General features: G+C 44.2%; 1 protein-coding gene across 1 annotated transcript in view; it reads right to left on the bottom strand.

Moving 5' to 3' along the window:
- The window catches only part of Ccdc186 (coiled-coil domain containing 186), a 35,147-nt gene that overhangs the window by 6,418 nt on the left and 8,017 nt on the right, over window positions 1–20,712 (bottom strand). The window contains exons 2-13 of the mRNA XM_021152007.2: window positions 19,579–20,273; window positions 16,361–16,487; window positions 15,311–15,439; window positions 14,115–14,327; window positions 13,019–13,138; window positions 7,972–8,076; window positions 7,214–7,312; window positions 6,963–7,049; window positions 6,114–6,256; window positions 4,605–4,860; window positions 3,597–3,786; window positions 1,138–1,218 (exon numbers count right to left, since the gene is read on the bottom strand). Coding sequence (XP_021007666.1) covers window positions 1,138–1,218; window positions 3,597–3,786; window positions 4,605–4,860; window positions 6,114–6,256; window positions 6,963–7,049; window positions 7,214–7,312; window positions 7,972–8,076; window positions 13,019–13,138; window positions 14,115–14,327; window positions 15,311–15,439; window positions 16,361–16,487; window positions 19,579–20,267 — 2,239 coding nt within the window. The 5' untranslated portion in view covers window positions 20,268–20,273. The remainder of the gene's footprint in view (window positions 1–1,137; window positions 1,219–3,596; window positions 3,787–4,604; window positions 4,861–6,113; window positions 6,257–6,962; window positions 7,050–7,213; window positions 7,313–7,971; window positions 8,077–13,018; window positions 13,139–14,114; window positions 14,328–15,310; window positions 15,440–16,360; window positions 16,488–19,578; window positions 20,274–20,712) is intronic.

Raw genomic sequence — 20,712 nt, 5'->3', positions numbered from 1 at the left:
GAGGACGCCTGCCTGCTCAAATCCACTTAGTAGTCATTACTAAATAGTGTGACTGTGGACACAGTACTTTACCCCCAGTGCCTAGGATGTGTCTGCTAGAAACAATGACTTACCTAGAAGCACTGACATCCTCATTTCGATGTGATCACAACAAAGCGTGTTTGCCTTATCCCCCAACCCCACACCTCTACACCTAAACTTTGTAAATGTTAGTTTTCTACCAGGACCTGTGAGATCAATGTTTGAGCCTCTTCACCCTACAGATTAGGCCTTCTCAACCATATGATGGACTTGAAAAATATCCTAGCCCAAATTGAACCATCCAAATAAAATGGTTTTAGCTGGAACCTAAGAGACAGGGTTAATTTCAAACCATGCACTTTCTGTTATCACGTTGTTACCTCAGTAACTGCCATGGTTGCTTTGCCTCTAACACACAATTCTAGAAGATTGGCATAGTACAGCTACTCTTAACAGAAAGTGAAAGAGGGGAGAGAGCAGAGGCAGAAAGAACTAACACAGCTATACAACTGTCCTCGACATTATGTGTGAGATCCCTGTACATAGGTCCAACTAACTCCAGACTGCAAGAGCTTTTTAAAAAAAAAAGTCTCTGCTAACCATGTACAGATTCCTGTGTCCTAAACCGACAGTTTACATGTACCTCCCCAGCACGCACACTGTGTCAGGTACTGTGACTTAGTCTGCAGGAGGACTGTGCACATTACACAGACACCACAACATCTTACAGAGGCTTCACCACCCGAGGATGTTAGTATCCAGTGAGTGCTCTGGAACCAAAGGAGAATTGTTGATATGCACCGGATGCTATATATGGATGGCTAGCTCATCATTTAGGTTAACATGGAATTGAGTCCACATGCAGGAACTCTATGGATAAAATACAAATCTAAACTCCAGGCACTGCACAGAATACAAAAGTGGTAGGTAAAAAAAATGGGTGAGAAGTCTCACTTAGCCCAAGTCAGACAGGAACTCTGGCAAAAGCAGGAAGTAAACCCTCAGTAAGTACACTCTCCACACTACAGCTACGCTTCTGATCGTCAGCCTCGAACACGACAGAGCAGGTAACTACCTTTGAACTAGCAACGGCCACTGCTAACTAACCCTCTTTACCTGACGAACTCGAGCGACTTCCCATGCTGCTAATGTCTTTATCGTAGTTTCCATTCTCAGTCTGCTCTAATTTTCTCCGAGCTATTCAAAAAGAAAAAAAAGAAACCAATTACTTGTGACAGTTGTAATGACCATTTCCCACGCCGTCTGACATCAATTGCTAACGCCACTTGGGCAAAAATGGCATGGACCACAAGATGGCAAAAGGGGCATGGACACTGGTCCTTGCTATATATTTTAGACCACTTGAGGCGCCATTCATATAAAATGCCCTTTGGAAATGGACAGACTACATAAGAAACAAAGACAACTCCTTAGAGCTGCACTTTCAAGTGAGCTAATGTTCAGACTTCAGCTTGTGGAGCTTTAGGCATGGAGTGCCTTCTCAGTTTCCAATCTCTCTCCCCAACGCGCCCTCAGTTACACGCCTAAGAACAGGGCTGGAGATATGGCTGGAGCAGAGGCTAAGAGCACTGACTGCTCTTCCAGAAGACCCAGGTTCAGTTCCTGGCACCCACATGGTGGCCCACAACCATCTCTCACTCCAGTTCTATAGGCTCTGACACCCTCCTCTGGAGTCTGTGAGCAGCAGACATGCATGCAGTTCACAGACGGGTGCTGGCTAGACACCGCATTCATAAAAATACATCCTTAAAGAAATTGTGAGCTGTTTTAGCAAATATCTAACTATAGTCACATTAAGTAACCCCAGGTCTCATTTCTGACTACATTTTTTTCCTATTTAACCCAGAGTAGGGCATATGGATAGAAAGTTGATGTATCTGCCTTTTCCACACTAACATATGGCAGATATTCAAAAGCCATTATGAGTGTGTGGTTTTGGATTTTGTTTTCCTCCTTCTTCTTTTTCAAGACAGGGTCTTTCAGGGAACTCACTCCATAGACCAGTCTGCGCTTAGCTCACAGATCCTCCCATTTCTACCTCCCAGGTAGAAGGATCCTGCATCACAGGATCCTGCATCACACCTGACAGCTTTTTTTTAAGAAAGGGTCATATGTAGCCGGGCAGTGGTGGCACACGCCTTTAATCCCAGCACTCGGGAGGCAGAGGCAGGCAGATTTCTGAGTTTGAGGACAGCCTGGTCTATAAAGTGAGTTCCAGGACAGCCAGGGCTACACAGAGAAACCCTGTCTCGAAAAAACAAACAAGCAAGCAAGCAAGCAAGCAAGCAAGCAAGCAAGCAAGCAAGGGTCCTATGTGAGCAGTCGGCCTTGAACCCATGGTGTACTGAGGATGACTTTCATCCCCTGCTGTGATTACAGTGTGTAAGTTTATATGAATTCTTAACCAGGAGAAATCGGATTCCAATTTCAGTGATTAGTGGCTGTGCTGGCCAGCTGTCTGATAGTTCACAGTCCTTCTGAGATGTTTCCCGAGACACAGTGATCAGTAAGTGAGAGCTCGGGACTCAATCACCTCATAGGCACGTGCAGAGGGGAACATTAGAAGTATTTTTTAGATTGCATTTTAAAGGCAGACCTTTCTCATGTTTTCTAAAACACATAATTTATATTTTAAATATAAAAATACATGAATTCTACAAAAAAAAAACCCAAAATAAACAAAACAAAAAACCACAAAAACCACCTACAGAACTTTTGCAGGTAGCAGAATACAAGGAAAGGGTTCAGAGCTCCCGAGGGCAGCCGTTCATTCTGTGGCTTTCTGAATGAACAGGCTTCAGCATGGGAAGCAGACTCACAGAACTGCAAGCTTAGCAATCTTAGTAATCTAGTCTGTGGATAAGTGAAAAAGAACATACAGTCTGGGCACAGTGGCACACTCCTTTATTCCTAACACTGAGGAAGGAGGGTGAGGCAGAAAACTGGGTGTGTGAAGTGAGGAGCAAGCTCTGCCTCCAGGATAACAGCAAAACCCGAGCGAGCAAGCGAGCAAGCCTAAGAGAAAGCCAGCCAAGCACACACCTGAGGTATGCGGGGGCACACACCTGAGGTATGTGGGGCGCACACCTGAGGTATGTGGGGCGCACACCTGAGGTATGCGGGGGCACACACCTGAGGTATGCGGGGGCACACACCTGAGGTATGCGGGGGCACACACCTGAGGTATGCAGGGGCACACACCTGAGGTATGCGGGGGCGCACACCTGAGGTATGAGGGGGCACACACCTGAGGTATGTGAGGCACACACCTGAGGTATGCGGGGGCGCACACCTGAGGTATGAGGGGGTGCACACCTGAGGTATGAGGGGGCGCACACCTGAGGTATGTGAGGCACACACCTGAGGTATGCGGGGGCGCACACCTGAGGTATGAGGGGGCGCACACCTGAGGTATGCGGGGGCGCACACCTGAGGTATGTGAGGCACACACCTGAGGTATGCAGGGGCACACACCTGAGGTATGCGGGGCACACAGACAGACAGCAGCACACCTCTCACCAGAGCTCTGAGACAGACAAGCAACACAGGAGTACCTTGCTGAAGCTGCTTGCTGAGGTCCTTGACGTTAGAGGCGTGTTTGCGCCTCTGCGTCACTAACTCGTCTTTCAGCTCTTCCACCTGGGTGCTCAAGGTTTTGGCTTCTGTCTGCGCGGCAGAAAGCTCAGCTTGCAAAGTCTGCACTTCCTCTTTTCGAAGCTCTTCCTCTTTGAGCAACCTGCTCTCCTGAATAGAAAGTGTGATAGAGTTGAAAAATAAACCAACAGTGATTTCTTTTTAAACCTTAATTTTTGCTCAGTTTAAAAACTTCAAAGTATAACTAATGGAGGTGACTCTCCTGGGAACCCTTCGCAGGCTCTGCCAGTGAGCTCCTCCCACCATCTTCACCCCGCAGCAAACAGGTCAGAGACCACCAATGGCGTGATGATGTGTGTAGATATAGCTGCAATCTAAGTCTCTGAATGTTGTGACTCCAGTCAGGAATGACAGAAATCATTGTTCTTTATATTTCCAAAGTGGAATATTCTTTATCATTTAATAAAAAAATCTATTATAAGAATTACAGCCATTAAATAAAAAACATATTTTTATAAAATGTAAAATGATCAGATATCACTAGAAGAATCTAAAATTAATTATCACTTGTACTTTGATGATAGAGAAATTCAATCTTGCTGTGTTGGCCTAGTGACTAAATCTGAGTATTGGAGTTAGGAATGGTGGCTGCTCTTCTAGGGGACAAGGCTATGATGCCCTCTGCTGGCCTCCGCACTGCTATGTGGTACACAGACTTACATGCAAGCAAAGTGCCCATTAAGAGGAGTGGGGTAAGGGGGGAGGAGGAAAGAAAGAAGAAGGGAAGGAGGAGGAAGGAGAAGGGAGGAAGGAGGAGAAGGAAGAAGAAGAAAGAAGGGGTCAGGAGAAGAAGGGAGGAAGGAGGAAGGGAAAGGGGAGGACGGCGAGGAGAGAAGGAGGAAGGAAAAGGACAAAGGGAGGAGGAGGAAGAGGAGCAGAGGAAGAATGAAATGTGTATTCACACTCACCAGATCACCGTTAGCCTGTTCCATCTGTTCACACTGGCTTTGCAGCTGACTCTCACTACAGGACAGGTTAGCCACTTGGGACTGCAGAGCGCTGGACTCAGACTGCAGCTGCGCGTTCTTACTCGTGAGCTTTTCTGTGAAAAGCAGGAGCTCAGACTCCCTGTTCCTGCTGCCTTCAATGTCTTTCTGGAGGTCATTGATCAAAGAATTAAGGCTTTCCATTTCTTCTTTCAAATGTTCAATTTCTTGTTTACCACTACAAAACAAAGTTTATTAAGACAAACTAAGTAAGCTATTAAAAATCATTACATTAACACTGTGGGAATGCTCATTTAAGGGAGTACTTTACTTGTAATCATTCATCCATTCATGACATCGTCATGTCAGCTTCGTGTTACGGGAAGAGCTGGGAGGGTGGGAAAGGCTCACGTGGCAGGGCCCTGCTCTGAGAGCCTCTAGTGATCAGTGATGAGAATGAGCAGGCAGGATGCCTAAGCTCACGAAGAGTGACCACCGTCCCACACAAGGGCAGGCAGTAAGCAGAACAGGCTTCTAAGCCATGCTTGCATCTCACTGCTGGAGTTCTTTGCCTCAGTTGTACTTTGTGAAAACAGCCACAGACAGAACTCAATGGGTACCCATGCTCTAAAAGGCCTTCCATTTACAAGGCTGGAGAGATGGCTCAGTGGTTAAGAGCATGGCTGCTCATTCAGAGGACCCAGGTTTGGTTTGCAGGCAAACATCCATACACACACTTTTTTTTTTTTTAAATAATTGACAAGAGATAAAGGAATAATCATGAAAGCTGAAGAAGGAAAAAGGCACTGGACCCCACAGCAGATGTGGAAAGAATAATCCAATTCAGACTAGAAGCATTTCTTGCACAATGACAGTAGGGAATGGGTGTAGAAACCATCAGCAGCTCAAAGTCCTTAATCACATTCGAGCAGAGAGAACGCAGGTCGCCCCAGAAGAGACACCAGGAAGACAGAGGTCTAGAAAGGAGAGGTGGGCTGGTCTCTGGTGTCCTTACTGAGGATGGTGACTGTGAGGGTGAGGACCTTTTTTCAGCAGCACTCGGGTGGCTGCCTGGAGATGGACAGTAAGGACAATAGGAGTTAACCCTGAGTCCAGGCTCTGCTAGATGACATCATGAACCAAATTTAAACGATGCTGGGACATCATAGAATGACATCCACTCTGACCTCAAGGCACACACACAAAGTTAAGGAGCCAGGTGCAGACTCACGCTTCCCATTTGAAGAGTGACTGTGAAGCCACAGAACAGATAAACCAAATCCACCCCACCTACGCATGGTTCCTGTCAGTGCTTATGAAATAGAAACTTTGACTTGACTTGTAGAAGCCATGACAGGAGTTCAAAGACACAATCTGAAGAATTGTTAACTGGAAGAATGATAAGAATTGTTCCTGTTTGATACAGTAGTGTACTCAGAGACACCATCTTAAACACCACTCATTTCATAAAAGCCACCCCTCATTTCATACCTTTGAAGCTGCTCATGTAACTGATCGGTGATTTTCACCTTGTCCAGTAAATTCTGAATTTCAGATTTCTGTCGATTGATGATTTCCCTGTACTTTGATAACTCATCTTCGGTTCTTAAGCGTTCATCTTCTAGACATTTCGCCTGTGAAATGATCACAGTCAAGCTAAGCACAGACCGCCGTGCTCCATATGAACTCTCTCAGACAGGGTGGACACAGGAGTAACCTGAGACAAGTGCTGCAGCAGCTGCTGTGAGGAGTCAGGAAGCTGCTGTCTCCTTATCTCAACAACTCCCCTGTGTTTAACTGCAGTGAACACCTGACACAACAGGACAGACACAGCAGACACTGGGTACTGTGCTGCGGGCTCAACTCATGGTGCCTGCACAAAACCCTACCTCTAGATAAACGACTGGCACGTGGAGACAGCATGTAAGTCCTAAGAGGGAGATTCCTCTGGCCACAGATTATTCACTAACATTGTTAGAAACTACTATTAAATATAGTCAGAAGTAGTATTTTGGGTCTGCCAACAACATAAGGGTGCTGTAAGGTCCACCCATTCTGCCAACTGCTCTGCTGTCCTTAGCTCCAAAGCCCAGATGTTCCAGGTGCAGATGCTGAAGTGTGCCATGAGCAAGGATGCATGGCAAGCACTTCCAGTGACTAACATAACCTCAGCTCAGCAAGAGTCAGTGGCAGTGCAAATGCTAAAGAAAATGCTAGTCTTTTCCTAAGTTCTTTTATTTTGAAAGATTTCTAAGCATTGCTTTCCGAACACCTTAAAAAGCAGAGTAAACTCAGAGTGTCCATCCCACCTGAGTTAGGAAGGAGCGAGGAACGGCTTACCTTCGTCCTCAATGTCCGCAGCTCATCCATGCCCTCCTTAAACGTCCTCTTGAGATCTTCTAGCTCCTTGATTTTGGCATGATGCATCTGGAAGAGACACAAGTCCCTGAGAGACACAGGCGCACCAGCAGTGTCCTGCCTGGTTTTCCTAAGAAGGCCTTATCCGTGGACAGTCACGACTGCACCGACCCTCTTCCTGCGTCACAGCCCAGCCAATCAGCACGCGTTAGAGTCTGAAGAACTAAACTCACCTCCAGCTGGTCACATTTCTCTTGCATTTGTTTTTCAAGTTCTCCCTTTGTAACTCTGAGCTTTGCATCAAGCTCATTTGACTTAATTTCTTCAGATTCCTAATGGAAAAACAATGAAAAACACTTTTACTTTGAAAATAAACAAAGCTTTGCTATCAAGTTTACTAGCTGTGCAATAGATTATGCAGCCAAAACTGGAGAAAGTATTGAAGAACTTTAAGTGTTAACACAGCAGAAACAGGAACAGTGCACTTTGATTGTACGACATAATTCAGTGTTTTCTACGACTTTTTGAAGGGAAAGTCTCTGATAAGATGAGACATGTGGTGTGCCTGTGTCTGCGTACCTGTGTGCCCATGGAAGCCAGAGCTAACACCAAGCCTCTTCCTCAAGTGCCCTTCACTTTATTTTTGAGACAGGATATCATATAACTTGAGCTGATTTGATTGACTTGGCTCGACTGGCTGGCCAGTGAGCTGCATGGACCCACCTCTCTCTTCACCCTGACAAAGCCAAGGTTAGGGGTTCACACTGCCATACTCAGCTTTTATGTGGGCACTCAGGTTCTTATGCTTGCCCAGCAAGCCTTTCCCCACCAGACCGTCTCCCCACCTTGAACTGCAGGTACTACAGCACAGGAACTAACCTGCATTTTAACTAAGTGCTTCAGAAATGCATGTACACTGCACAATGGCAGACTTGGAAAGTGTATGAACACAGAGCTCTGATAACGGACTTCTCTCACCAAGGATGCCTACCTGATAGGTTTTTATCATGTCCTGACAGTTCTGCCGGATTTGCTCAGCTTCTTCCTTTGCTTGGGTTAGTTTTGTAGTTGTTTCTTTGAGTTTATCTTTGGTTTCCTACAATGACAACATGACAAAGACAACATCAGCCACAGTGAGGTGGAGGACAGTGAGAGCAAAGAGGTCCCTGCTTGTGGGGTTCAGTAACAGCAACAGGGAGGTGTGGCCTTGTGGGTGGGCTTTGAGGTTTCAAAGCTCACCCTTTCAGATACCCAAGGACCCAGATGTACTCTCTCAGTCCTCCTACAGTACCACGTCTGCCTGAAGTCCACTATGCTTCCCACCATGACAACAATGGACTGACTGATGCAGTCCCCGACTAAATGTTGTCCTTTATAAGAGCTGCTGTGGTCATAGTGTCTCTTCACAGCAATGGAAACCCTAACTAGGACACTGCTGTAGCACTAGACTAAGGGGATTAAGCAGGAGTGGAACAGTTTGCTTGTTTCTGACAGGGAAAATGGCTAACAGTGAGACTGATGGACATTAAGTTAATCAGCAGTCTTTCCCAGAATCCTCTAACCAACTCCAGCCCTGAGAACAGCAGTCTTCTACGGTTCTTTGCACATTGCAGAGAGACTCTGGCTGTGGCTGTGATATAAATTTGAAACTCCCTTTTAACTGAACAACACTACTGAACATGGCCTCTGCTTTGAGACTGCTAAATGGCATTCTTCATGCAGGATTTTTAGGGATTTCCTCATCAAAACCTGTTGCTTTTCCCTCATTCTTATTTTTTACTCACCTGTTCTAGTCCTGACTGCCTGACTCTTCAACTGTCCCTTGTCCCCAATTCCCACTGAAAACATACACACTTTCTTTTGTATAGTCTATCTTCCTTATTATTCCTTGCTTGCTTCCTGCTCTCTGGTGATCTCTCTCCCAGCTTCCTGACTGCAGGTGCAACGTGATCAAGGCCCTCAAACTGTCAGTCATGCCTTTCCTGCTGTAGTGCAAAACTGTGAATCAAAAAGACCTCCATTCCTTATGGTACAGCGATGAGGAAAGTAATGACTGACACTTGCTGCTCCTGTAGAAAACCTTTGAGCTCCTGTGAGGCCTAGGCAGCAGCCTCTGCTCTAGGCAGCTCAGTGCCCCTCTTTTGTTCTTATGCTTGGGCAGCGTAGCCTTTGTCTCTTCAGCATCTGCCCTGCCCCTAGGCCCCACACATTACTTCATACGCCATTTTAACAGTAAACACCTCACAACTAGCACTTATCTACCTTGAGGTACTGGTCTGTGATAGCCAGTGGGCAGTATCACTTCAAATCTAGTAACACAGTAACCACAATACTTTCCCACAGAACCTTAGACAAAGTATAAACAACTGTGGTTCTGCATCCTCACTCCTGTAACTGAGACACAACTGACATAGTTCTAGTCCATTTCAACACCCTAAATCCAGCAAGTGAGAGTCCTGTGTGCCAGATAACATCAAATATTTGAATAAATGAAAACAAAATCCCATTGTGTCAGGTTAAGGATGCTTACTGTCTATATTCGACCTATCAGCTGAGCACTTACAGAGCTCACCGGATGACCTCAGTTGTTAGGCCACACCTTCCACTTTGTTGCCGATGCAAGCACCAGGCTAGGCAGTCTACAAATTTCTGGAGATTCTCCTGTATAGGACCCCATCTCAATACACACACACATGCACATACACACACAAGCATGCACACACATGCGCTCGTGCACAAGCACATACACACACAGACACACAAGTACCCCTGTTTTGACATGGGTTTTGGAAATTTGCCCTCAGGTTCTCACTGGTACAAGCACCCTGACCCACTGAACCATCTCCGCAGCCTTTATAGGCACTGTTCTATCCTCAAGGGAAAGAGCTGAGCAAGCAAACCAAACTCCCCTCAAGAAGCTGGCAGTCTACTGCTAGAGGAACAGAGGAAGCACACAAAGGCTTGGGGGTTCAGCACACTAGGGACAGGAGCTAAGGAAGCAACAACAAAGCTGGGGAGAGCGGGCAGTTCAGAGCTTGAGCAGAAAGGCAAAGCAGCTTCAGTGTGCACAGGCTTGAAAAGTGTTAAGATGAGAGGCTGCATGTGTGACAGAGAGATCCAGGCTGAACCCAAGCCTTTTGTCCTCACAGTAAAGAATGGGTTGTCATTTATTCAGATGGGGGATGGTGGAGGGAGGAACACTTTATTAGTTCATCCTAAGCGACTGTAAATTATTGACAATGTCAGGTATAAGAATGCAGTTGAATGCAGGTGATGTTGGGTAGAAAGGATGCAGCTGATTTGGGAATCACCTGGATGAAGTTTGTTACTGCTAATTTCTTGTTTGTTTATTTGTTTGTTTGTTTTGAGAAAGAGTTTCACGCAGCCTAGGCTGGCCTCAACTTGCTACTTAGCTCAGGTAACCTTGAACAATACTTAAGTGCTGGGGTCATATGAGAATAGAATCCAGGGCTTCATGTCCTCTCAGCTCTTATCAACTGAGCTATGGTTCCAGCCTGTGTACCACCATTTAATCCATGATCTTGTCTTCTGTTAATTCCGCACAATTCCCTTTCATTACGAATGCTGGGTCTATATTAATTTTAAATCCCATCCATGTCTCCTCTGAGGCAAACTTGTCTTTATGTCATTTAGAGATTCTATACTCTGAGTCACTCCTTTGTTTTACAGTCTGCATTCTCCTACTTCTTTGCCTGCTGATAATTTTTCATTAGATGCCAAACACAGTGAAATGTATGCCTAAGCAAAGTTTTTATAATCATTTAAATATTTATATAATTCATCTTAGCACATAATTCACTTGAAATCAGCTTGCTTGTAAAGCCGTGTACGATGGCCTCCACACCACAGCAGTGTTCTGCTGAGGCCACCCAAAGTCATGCTCTTTGAGGGTCCCTTGACCTCTGGCTGGTGTTCACAGTGACTCCCCAGTCAGTCCTGTGAGAGCTCCAGAGCTGGCCCTATTCCTTTTACACTTCTGGAACACTGCCCTCCTCCTCCTCTCCACACTTTGAACTCTCCATCCTCAATCCGGGCAGATGGCAGGACTTAGTGTCAGTCCCTCTCCTGGCACCTCAGCCAGAGCCCAGCATTAACCCCCTCGGTTTCACTTCACTCAGAGATCACTATCCTACGCTGGCTTTTGTCTCAAGTCGGAAAACCTTCACATATTTTTATTGTTTTTTTTTTTCTCTTTGTGTATACATATGATTTGGGGTTTTGTTGTTGTTGTTGTTTTGTTTTGTTGGTTTTTAGAGACAGGGTTTCTCTGTGTAGCCCTGGCTGTCCTGGAACTCACTCTGTAGACCAGGCTGGGCTCGAACTCAGAAATCCGCCTGCCTCTGCATCCAGAGTGCTGGGATTAAAGGCGTGCGCCACCACTGCCCAGCCATCATTTTGTTTTATTTTTAATTTCTGTATTTTGGGGTAGGGGCGCTAGTCTAAGGTGGAAGGATAAGACTAGCTCTGCCTATCAACTGAGTCTAGTTCTGGACCAGACAGATGGCAGCTTATTAAGTGAGCTAAAATGGCAACACTGCCATCGGGTCAGCTCTAGATCCCAGCTAGGGAACATGACACGCCATGTGGGCGGCAGACTGCAGGTGGCACTAACAGAAGCCACAGGCTGCAGGAAGCACAGGTCCTGGCTTCAGGCAACCAAGCAGAACAACACATGCCACACAAACCACACTCATCACAGAGGCTCTAGTGTGTGCAAGTTAGACAGCCAGGAAAAAGAGAGTGCCACAGACAGCAGAAATGACTGAGCACTCTGCTCCGAATTTAAAGCAACTCAGGCAGTTAGAAATTATCCTTTATGCATTTCAATGTTTAATTCTGCACTGCGGACCTCAGAGCATAGAGACTTCTCAACAGCTGAGCTGGGCCGCCCAGTGCTTTCTGGTAGTTCTTTGCTGTTTTCTCAGCCAGCGATGGATCTGGAGTGACGGGAGCACACCGTGCTGCTAACCTACCTCTGACCACTCTCAACACAGACTACCTAGTTTCCTGATCCCAGCATACAAACATCCAGAGACAATGTACGACAACATAACCGACTGGGTAATCAATCTTACGAAGGCAGTGCTTCACACTACGTTTCACCCTGCATCACTAAGCCTCTTTTCGGAAGCCTGGAAGGTGACAGACACACTGTACCACAGCACCACCTTCTGTTTAGGGCACATTCACAGTTGACTTTAACCATCCATTCTCTCATCTGCTGACTTTTATTTCTTCAAAAACCCAGCTCTACCTGGGTTTAAATTATGCCATCAGTTATCAACTTCAGGATTTTTGGTTGTAAGACCATAGCCTTTAATGGCTGAGCCATCTCTCCAGCCTTGGACTTTGTAAGTCCATTTCATTATATTAATTTTTTAAAATTACATGAATATTTATTTACATGAATACACTGTAACTGTCTTCAGACACACCAGAAGAGGGCATCAGATCCCATTACAGATGGTTGTGAGCCACCATGTGGTTGCTGGAAATTAAACTCTGGACCTCTGGAAGAGCAGTCAGTGCTCTTAACCGCTGAGCCATCTTTCCAGCCCCCAGTCTATTAATTTTTAAGTAGGATGGTATCTGCAGCAAGTAGTTCAGCAGGTAATTACAGGATAATTGCCTCGTGTGAATGAGAACCCTGGTTCAGTGTCTAACACATGTGTATCATGCATATACACAATTTTTGCTAGCATAGTAACAATTTTATAAAAACAGATAAGCTATTTGTATTAATATTTAAATACGAACAATTAATTTTTAATTATGGGAATCAACATAATTGACACTAATTTTTTCACTTTAATTCTAATAACATATATTAAGTATTTTTCCTTCCCTCCAACTTTTGAGTATTAAAACAATAAACTAGAATTATAAAATTGAATATTTTAAGTCACACCAAAAGTTTTTCTATGATGATGCAAACTAAGCTGCAGGAGTCCCACTCACAGGCTGCCAGCCAACTTGCTCTTAGTACTCACCGCTACCCACAGCATGGCCGCACTCACCTTGTGTGAGTCCATTTCAGCTTTTAACTTGTTTTGCGCCCACTTTACTTTAATGACTTGAGAATTCATCTCCTCCTTTAATTTCTCTATTTCTCTGATGAGTCTAGTTGTTTCACCTTCCTAAAAAGACATTGTCATTTTTTCACTTAAACAATCAAGTGTGCATCTTGTATATCCCCTTGTGCAGTAACACAGTAATTCCAGGGTAATTTATTCTATCGCCCACAGGCCATAAAGCTGATTTAAGGCTCAAATAGTGAGAGAGTAATAAAGCCCTAAATCAAATCCATAGGCATGAGGATAATTACTGCCTAGATTAGCCCGTGAGTACAGTATAAGACAAACACACTCGGATTCTTCATGACTGATGGCAGTTAAGATGACTCAACTGGTTTTGCTACAATCCCTGAGGACAGTAACAGCATTTCTAAACAGAGATAACAGCAAGTGCTCTGAATAGCTCCCAATTCAGTTACTCAACCTTCTAGGACAGGTCTAGAATAAATGTGTTTTCAATAAGAAAAATATCAATTGTGTTCTCTGGTGAACCGTGCTACACTGAGACTCTGGCCAGGCCTGGAGCTAGGACAGGTCTAGAATAAATGTGTTTTCAATAAGAAAAATATCAATTGTGTTCTCTGGTGAACCGTGCTACACTGAGACTCTGGCCAGGCCTGGAGCAGAGACACTGCCCCACAGGTATACAGCCCTACATCCACTCTCACACTGCAGGGGGAAAATGTATTAAATAAAAAACCAAAATAGACTCTGGACAAATTATACTTCTGATTTAAAGCTATTCACAACTGACACCAATATGGACATATCTTAGCAAAACATAATTTTTAGAGACACAAACTAATTTTTCCAATAAACTCTAAAAGGAAGTTTAAAAAATGATTAAGAAATTAAGAAAATTAAGAAACTAATAACACTTGCCAATATTCTGCCTTTCCTCCAGCAAACCTTTCTAGCAGGAGGGAATGACACACCCAAACACAGGTAGGTGAGTAAGCTAGTGAGAGCACGTCAGTTCTACACCACTGAGGACTAAGGAGAGCAGAGGCATGACCCTCAAATTAGGCACAAGTTATACCTTCGATTCATAGAGTTGCTGCAGCCGCCCTTTCTCCTGAGACAGCTGCTTAATTTTGTTAGTGTTTTTCTCCAATTCCTTACTTGCATCTCTAAGTTTCCTCTCAAGGGTTTCTTTTTCCTTTCGCAGGTCTAGAGCCTCCTTCTCGCCTCTCACATACTTCATTACCATTGCCTCCTTTTCCTGACGGGCCTCTTCACATTTCTTATTGGCCTTGGAAAGAAAAGGTTACCTAGCATTAATAAAAGCGTATTTTCAAATGAAAGCATCCACAAATGCATACTATTCCCCGTGGTGTTAGGATCTATTTTGTGCTGTTTCCAGCCCTTCCTTACTCTTTACTTTGGTTGCTGTGCTTTCTATTTAAATACATGTCCCTTCTTCTCCACATCTGCTTTCTTGCCGACTTCTGCACCATTCTGGGCCCCAGGAAGAGGATCATGGTTCACCTTAACAAGCTCCTTTGATCTCACACTTGCAGGAGTCAGCCGTCAGAATCAGTAGGCAGAAGCTTAAAAGCCTGAAGCCTGGCTTCTGGGTCACCGGAGCTCAGCTAACACAAGCACTTTCTCTCTGGGAGACAGTCCTACTCTTGAACTTCTAGAACTATCACATAAATATGCTTTTTTTTTTTGAGTCTAGATACTCAAGTATTTTGTTATAACAACACAAACGGGGCTAGTAAAAACTCACGTGCACATTCATGTGTTACTAGTATACATATATGTAACAAAATGTCAGCTATGGAACAAGGAAAGATATAAAAAAAACCTGGAGACACAGGTGACAAGATGAATATATTTCCCATATGTTCCTTAAATTTGTTTTTGTTTTTTTACAATTAGGATGTACTTAAACTTACGTATTGCCATCTTACTACTGTTTGAGATGTCTTTTTATTTATGTTTCTGTGCGTGTCTGCTGGAGCACATGCATATGAATACTCTTAAGCCACAAGAGGGCATCAGAGCCCTGGCACTGGAATGACAGGTGGTCGGGAGTCTTGTGGCTGGATGCTAGAAAGCCAACTCTGGACTTCCGGGAGACCAGGGAGCGCCTTCACAGCTGAGTCATCCTTCCAGCCCTTAGTCTCCTTTAAAAGCTTTTATGTAAACTCCAGTGATGTCATCACCCAAGTGGTATAGTCCAATAAACAAGAAATACCAAATTATCAAATTAATAGTGGCAGGAAATACCTGGTCCATCCGCTGGGCCATCTCTTTATGGATTTGCTGAATTGCATTTTTAGCTGTGACATCCTGTGCGACTAGCTGATCTTTGGAAGCTTTAATTTCTTTATTCAGTTCCTCTATTCTTAATTCTAACTGTAAAAAGAATGATTTCCAGGTTATATTTTATAGCTGCACCAAGTAAGAGCAATGATACCTTAGTTAATACATAACACAATGCAAATGAAGGATGTAAGCTACAGACTGTTTCCTCGAGTCCCTCACAAGCTTTACCCTGGTAGGTCTGGCTTACACCTGGGCCTATTTACCTGTTTAATAAAAACCAGTTAACGACTGCATACGACAACTCAGTCTTTTCCCAAATATGTAAAAGTGCAATAAATAACGTATCAAAACACACGAAAATGAGAACTTGGTTTAACTTGTTAGACTCTAGAGCTGTCTGACACTGTGTTATTAGCAGCTTTCTAGATGGACTGTAGGTCCACTCCAAGACTGCGTCCCCCACTGTCTCACAGCACTTGCAGTTGAAGTGCATCTTATGATGCCCACACAAAGGAGGAAAGGCCCAAGGTACATCTCTCAGGACACACCAATGCTGAGTTATGCCGTCGAACGACAGGACACTCACTCCCTGTCCACAGAAGGAAAGCAGCTCAAAAAAAACAAGAACAGTTTTTACTTTGTTATTAACCTAAGCCCTTACCTGTGCATCCATGCAGAAAAGAACCATTAAAAAGAGAGGGTCTGACATGACCTTCAGAGTAGACTTCACCAAAACCTGGGAATGCAGCCTGCTAAAACCCCAAGTGCCAAAGTGACCCAAAGCCGGACAGAAGCCTCCAGGTGCTACTACTATTAACTACTTCTTCCTTTAATTGGTAAAAACTTAAATCAAGCCTTTTCGTTATTTGGGCAGAAAATGCCCTATATTTGGAGCAGTTAAACGTATCATAATTTATATAACATAGTTTAGAAAACAATTCCTGCATTTGAAATGCGTTTGAAACATGGAGTTTATAACTTTAAGCCTGGCCTTGGCAGACTTGGTTTTACCTGCTTTATTGTGTTCATATGCTGCTTCTCTGTTTCTGTTCTTTTTCTCAGTTCTTCTCTTAAACTGTCTTTTTCTGAACAAATATTTAAGATAAGTTCCTGATGATTCTTATTTTCTTTAATTAACCTAAATATAAAAGGGAAATAAGATACGGAATATTATCTATCTACAGATTAGACATGGACACCACTGATCAATCCTCTCAAGTAGTCTTTTTATTCTAAAATACCAGATCTGGATGAGAACCCCCACCCCTAATGATACCTTCTCAGACCATGTCCTCACCATCGAGTGACTGAGTGTGCTTGAGGTAAACGGTCTCTGTGTCTGTCACTACAAGAGAAGCAAGCAGACGAGAGGGAGGGCAAGAGCAGCCAGCTCTGTCACAGCCCAGGTACCCACACTCTGGTGATTTATACACCAGATTTAAAAAAAAAAAATCTCTGGTCAATTAGCCCTATTAGGCTACCACTGAGCACACCCACAGCCTTAACTTGTTTCTTTGATATCCTTTGTTATTTGGTATTCTTAGAAGTTATGTACACATTCCACACAGACTACTGTTCTCTTAGAGTTCACGCTAGGTCACTGAGCAGTACTACTGATACATGAGATAACAGAATAAAAAGGGTGGAGTGGTATTTTCCAGATCCAGAAAGTAGACAGAGGAGCTTAGATCCACAGGGTACAAAGTTCCAGGTTCAGACAAGTCCTGGGGATTTAATGTACAACACAGCGGTGGTAGGGCTGGGTGTAGTAGAATACACACCCAGCATTAAGGTCCTCTAGCACAAAACAGGGAGAAGAGGATGAAAAAAAGGAAGAGGGGGTGAGAGAAAGAATGAAGGAAAGGGAGGGGAAGAAACGGGAGAGCAGGGCATACAGCAAGACACAGACCCAGAGGAGGGAGGAAGGAAACGGTATTTTAAACAGGAAATTTTCAAAAAAGGGTGTATCTTAAAGGTTTAAGAAACACACAGGTAACTAGCTATGCTATATGAGGATAAACATCGTAACCAGCCTGATTGTAGAATCATTTCCAAATGACAATATATACAATTTTCCCAGGAAAAAACAAACAAAAGAAAACTCAGTAAACGGGAATATATCAAACATCTGGGAAAGGATGCATTTATGAAATTTTCAATAAAGGAACTGAAACAGTGTTCTTCATAAAAAATTAAATGGAGGGGCCTAGCAAACACAGAAGTGGATGTTCAGTCAGCTATTGGATGGATCACAGGGCCCCCAATGGAGGAGCTAGAGAAAGTACCCAAGGAGCTAAAGGGATCTGCAACTCTATAGGTGGAACAACATTATGAACTAACCAGTACCCCGGAGCTCTTGACTCTAGCTGCATTTGTATCAAAAGATGGTCTAGTCGGCCATCAGTGGAAAGAGAGGCCCATTGGTCGTGCAAACTTTATATGCCTCAGTACAGGGGAACGCCAGGGCCAAAAAGTGGGAGTGGGTGGGTAGGGGAGTGGGGGGGAGGGTATGGGGGACTTTTGGGATAGCATTGGAAATGTAATTGAGGAAAATACGTAATAAAAATAATATTAAAAATTAAAAAAAAATTAAATGGAGATAAAAGTTAAGAAAACATCTAGCTGCTTACCTGAATCAACAAATGTTTTATTTGAAATTAAAAGTATTATATGTAAAGCAAAAGATCAATGCAGGTTACAGTAACACTTATAGACACCTCACTATCCACAAGAGTAACGCCAGGCAAGCACAGTCTCTCACAGGAGAGAGCACTGACTCAGACTCCACAAGCTCCAGGCTGCTGCTGAGCCACTCCCTACTCTACTGCCCGCTGCTCCCTCTGCTGGGTGGACAAAGAACTTGTTTGTCTTTACACCTAATACTGTTTAGTTCGGTCCAGCAACTTGCAGCCAGATGATTTCCTGTAACAACTGATAAAACAAGTCAGAAGCTTGGCTCTGTAGATATTTCCACCTGACCTGGACAAGTTTCTTAATCTGCCTCAGGTACCTCATAAACCTAAGGCCGAGTGAGGGTAGGACGTGTTGTCTCTCTGTGCACATTCCATGAGTTAACGTGTGCCCCAGTCACATGATTAATAGTAAGTGAGATTATTAAATGTATGTATCTTAAAATGTTTAAGTGCTGTATAAACTGTCAGGCTCTAAGGAAAGTAGGAAAGGGCATCAGAAATAATCACTGTGTGTTGGGGGGCGGGGGTGATCGGAGTAGATCCAGACTGCAGGGGAGTGAAGAAGTTACCCCAAGCCTAGAAGGGCCCGAAGCACAGATGTCTGAGCCATGGAAGCACAGAGTGTATTAAAAGGATTCCAAGTTAGGATCTAAGTGAGCAGAGGTGCTCGTGAGAAGGCAACTGCAGTTTCACTGACATGTGATTCCCCAGAACCCATACAAAGGTAGACAGGAGGAACGTCTCCAGAAAGCTTCCTCTGGCTTGCACATGTGCAAAACCCTCACATCATAACACAGTCTTTTTCTTTAGAAAATTTAAATTTAAGAAAGTTTAAATTAATGTAAGAAAAATAGAAAATGAATACCAGCAGATTGAAGTTCACTGGGAAAAACACAATGAGTGAGCAGCTTTGGGGCCATCTGGTTGGTGGCTTTAACAGAATAATATGGAAAACAACAAAGCAAGGAAAGCCAGTACCTATAAAAGAGCACTCAGAGCATGGTCTGTGTGCCCTGTAATCCCCAGCGTAGTGTAAAAGTGTGTAGTTTAGTGAAAGATAGTGTGTATTATTTTTCTTTGTAACAGATTGTAACAGTATGCCCAAACTTATATATCACTTTACTATAAAATGTACAATAAAAATACAGAATAAATCCTATTAGAAACAGGCTAAAGGAAATCAAACTTATCAAACACTATACAAACAGATGTTTAAAAGCAGAATTGCTTGACTAATTCTCCTGTTCTCTAAACCGTGAGCTTCTGAACTGAATCCGTGACTTTTCATCTCCCTTTGAACTGATTTTGACATACCTAGTTTCAAAAGTGAAAACCCTGACTTGCTCCCTAGTGAGCACACACGCTTTACCGCTGCTTTACTACTGTAAGCAAGCAGCAAATGGAAGCTGCCCAGTTACTTGGGGAAGTAGACCAACTCTGCATGGCTGCATTCTGAAACAAGGCGGACACAGAGTCCTCTCCTTGAAGGAGCGTGTGTGTGTGTGTGTGTGTGTCCCGCAGTAGCAGCAGACTTACTGTTTAACAGTGAGCTCCTGCTGCAAGTACCTGCTGTGCACACATTTCTCAAACAGGGCTAAGGCCTGCTCTCCTTTATTCACTCCATTTGGGACTTGGTGGTCCTCCACAAACTCAGCAGATAAGAGCTCAGATTCGATTTCTCCCAACAAATCGTCTGAGGCTGAAACAGTCTTCATCTTTGAAATGAGCTTCCTGGTGCAGTCTGTATCGTAGAGGCTTGCTGAGGTCGTCTTTGGATTACCAGCTTCTGTGGGTGTAGATGACTTTAACTCTGCCAGTATCTGTGTTACTGTGTGTTCTGGCTCCTTGGTTTTTGACACTTGTTCTGTAAAGTCTCCGCCAGGAAAGTCATCTATTTGTCCAGAATCTTTTGGGCATGTGTCTGTGTTAGCACAAGAATTCTCACCACTGCCACCGTCTGGAATATGGCTCTCCTGTACTTCGGTCTGACTACAGTGTTCATTAGTCTGACATAAAATTCTGTCAGAGTCCAATGACAATAGTTCAGCTCCTGTTTCTAATGTGCTGCTTTCGTCAGCAGAAACTGAGACGCACGAGTCATCCCTCAACTCTGATGTTTCCTCAGGAGCTGCGTCAGAAGAAATGGAGGCTACGTGTTCTGTCTCCGACATGCTGACTGGCACCAATTCACTTTGCATTCCTTCAAATCTGCTCCTGATCTTCATTTACATCTAAGAAATCAAATTAAAAAAATTAGACATGCCCATGAAGTGTCCCATTCATAATTCCTCTAATAAGGGCCTCCCCTAGACATAGAAGAGAGACCCAGAGTGGACACTGACCCCCTCTTTTCTGTCATGGGCCAGCTGGCCTCTCTAGTTAAGGGGCAGAGCATGTAATGGGAAGGTTAGAAAGGAGAATGGCCTCCCCTTCTGTGGGCACACACTATTTAAGCCCTTTGAGGAGATGGGCAAAAGGACAGCAGCTAAAGCATTAGGCAGCAGCCTCAGAGCAGGGCACCAGCGAGTGGTGACAAAGCTCACCAAGAAGGAGACTTAGAACCAGGGCCTGCTTCAGTGCAGACCGAGCGGGCACTGACCTGTGTGTGCCAGGAGCAGCTTCCCCCTGACAGGGGCCTGGGGTGCTCCCCTGCTTGTTTCTAAGTAAGCA

Source organism: Mus caroli, unplaced genomic scaffold (genome assembly GCF_978045245.1).
Source record: "Mus caroli unplaced genomic scaffold, Mus_caroli_1 scaffold_20, whole genome shotgun sequence".
NCBI classification, from domain to species: domain Eukaryota; kingdom Metazoa; phylum Chordata; class Mammalia; order Rodentia; family Muridae; genus Mus; species Mus caroli.
The sequence above is the reverse complement of the archived record's forward strand: the minus strand, read 5'-3'. Positions and strand labels throughout refer to the sequence as shown.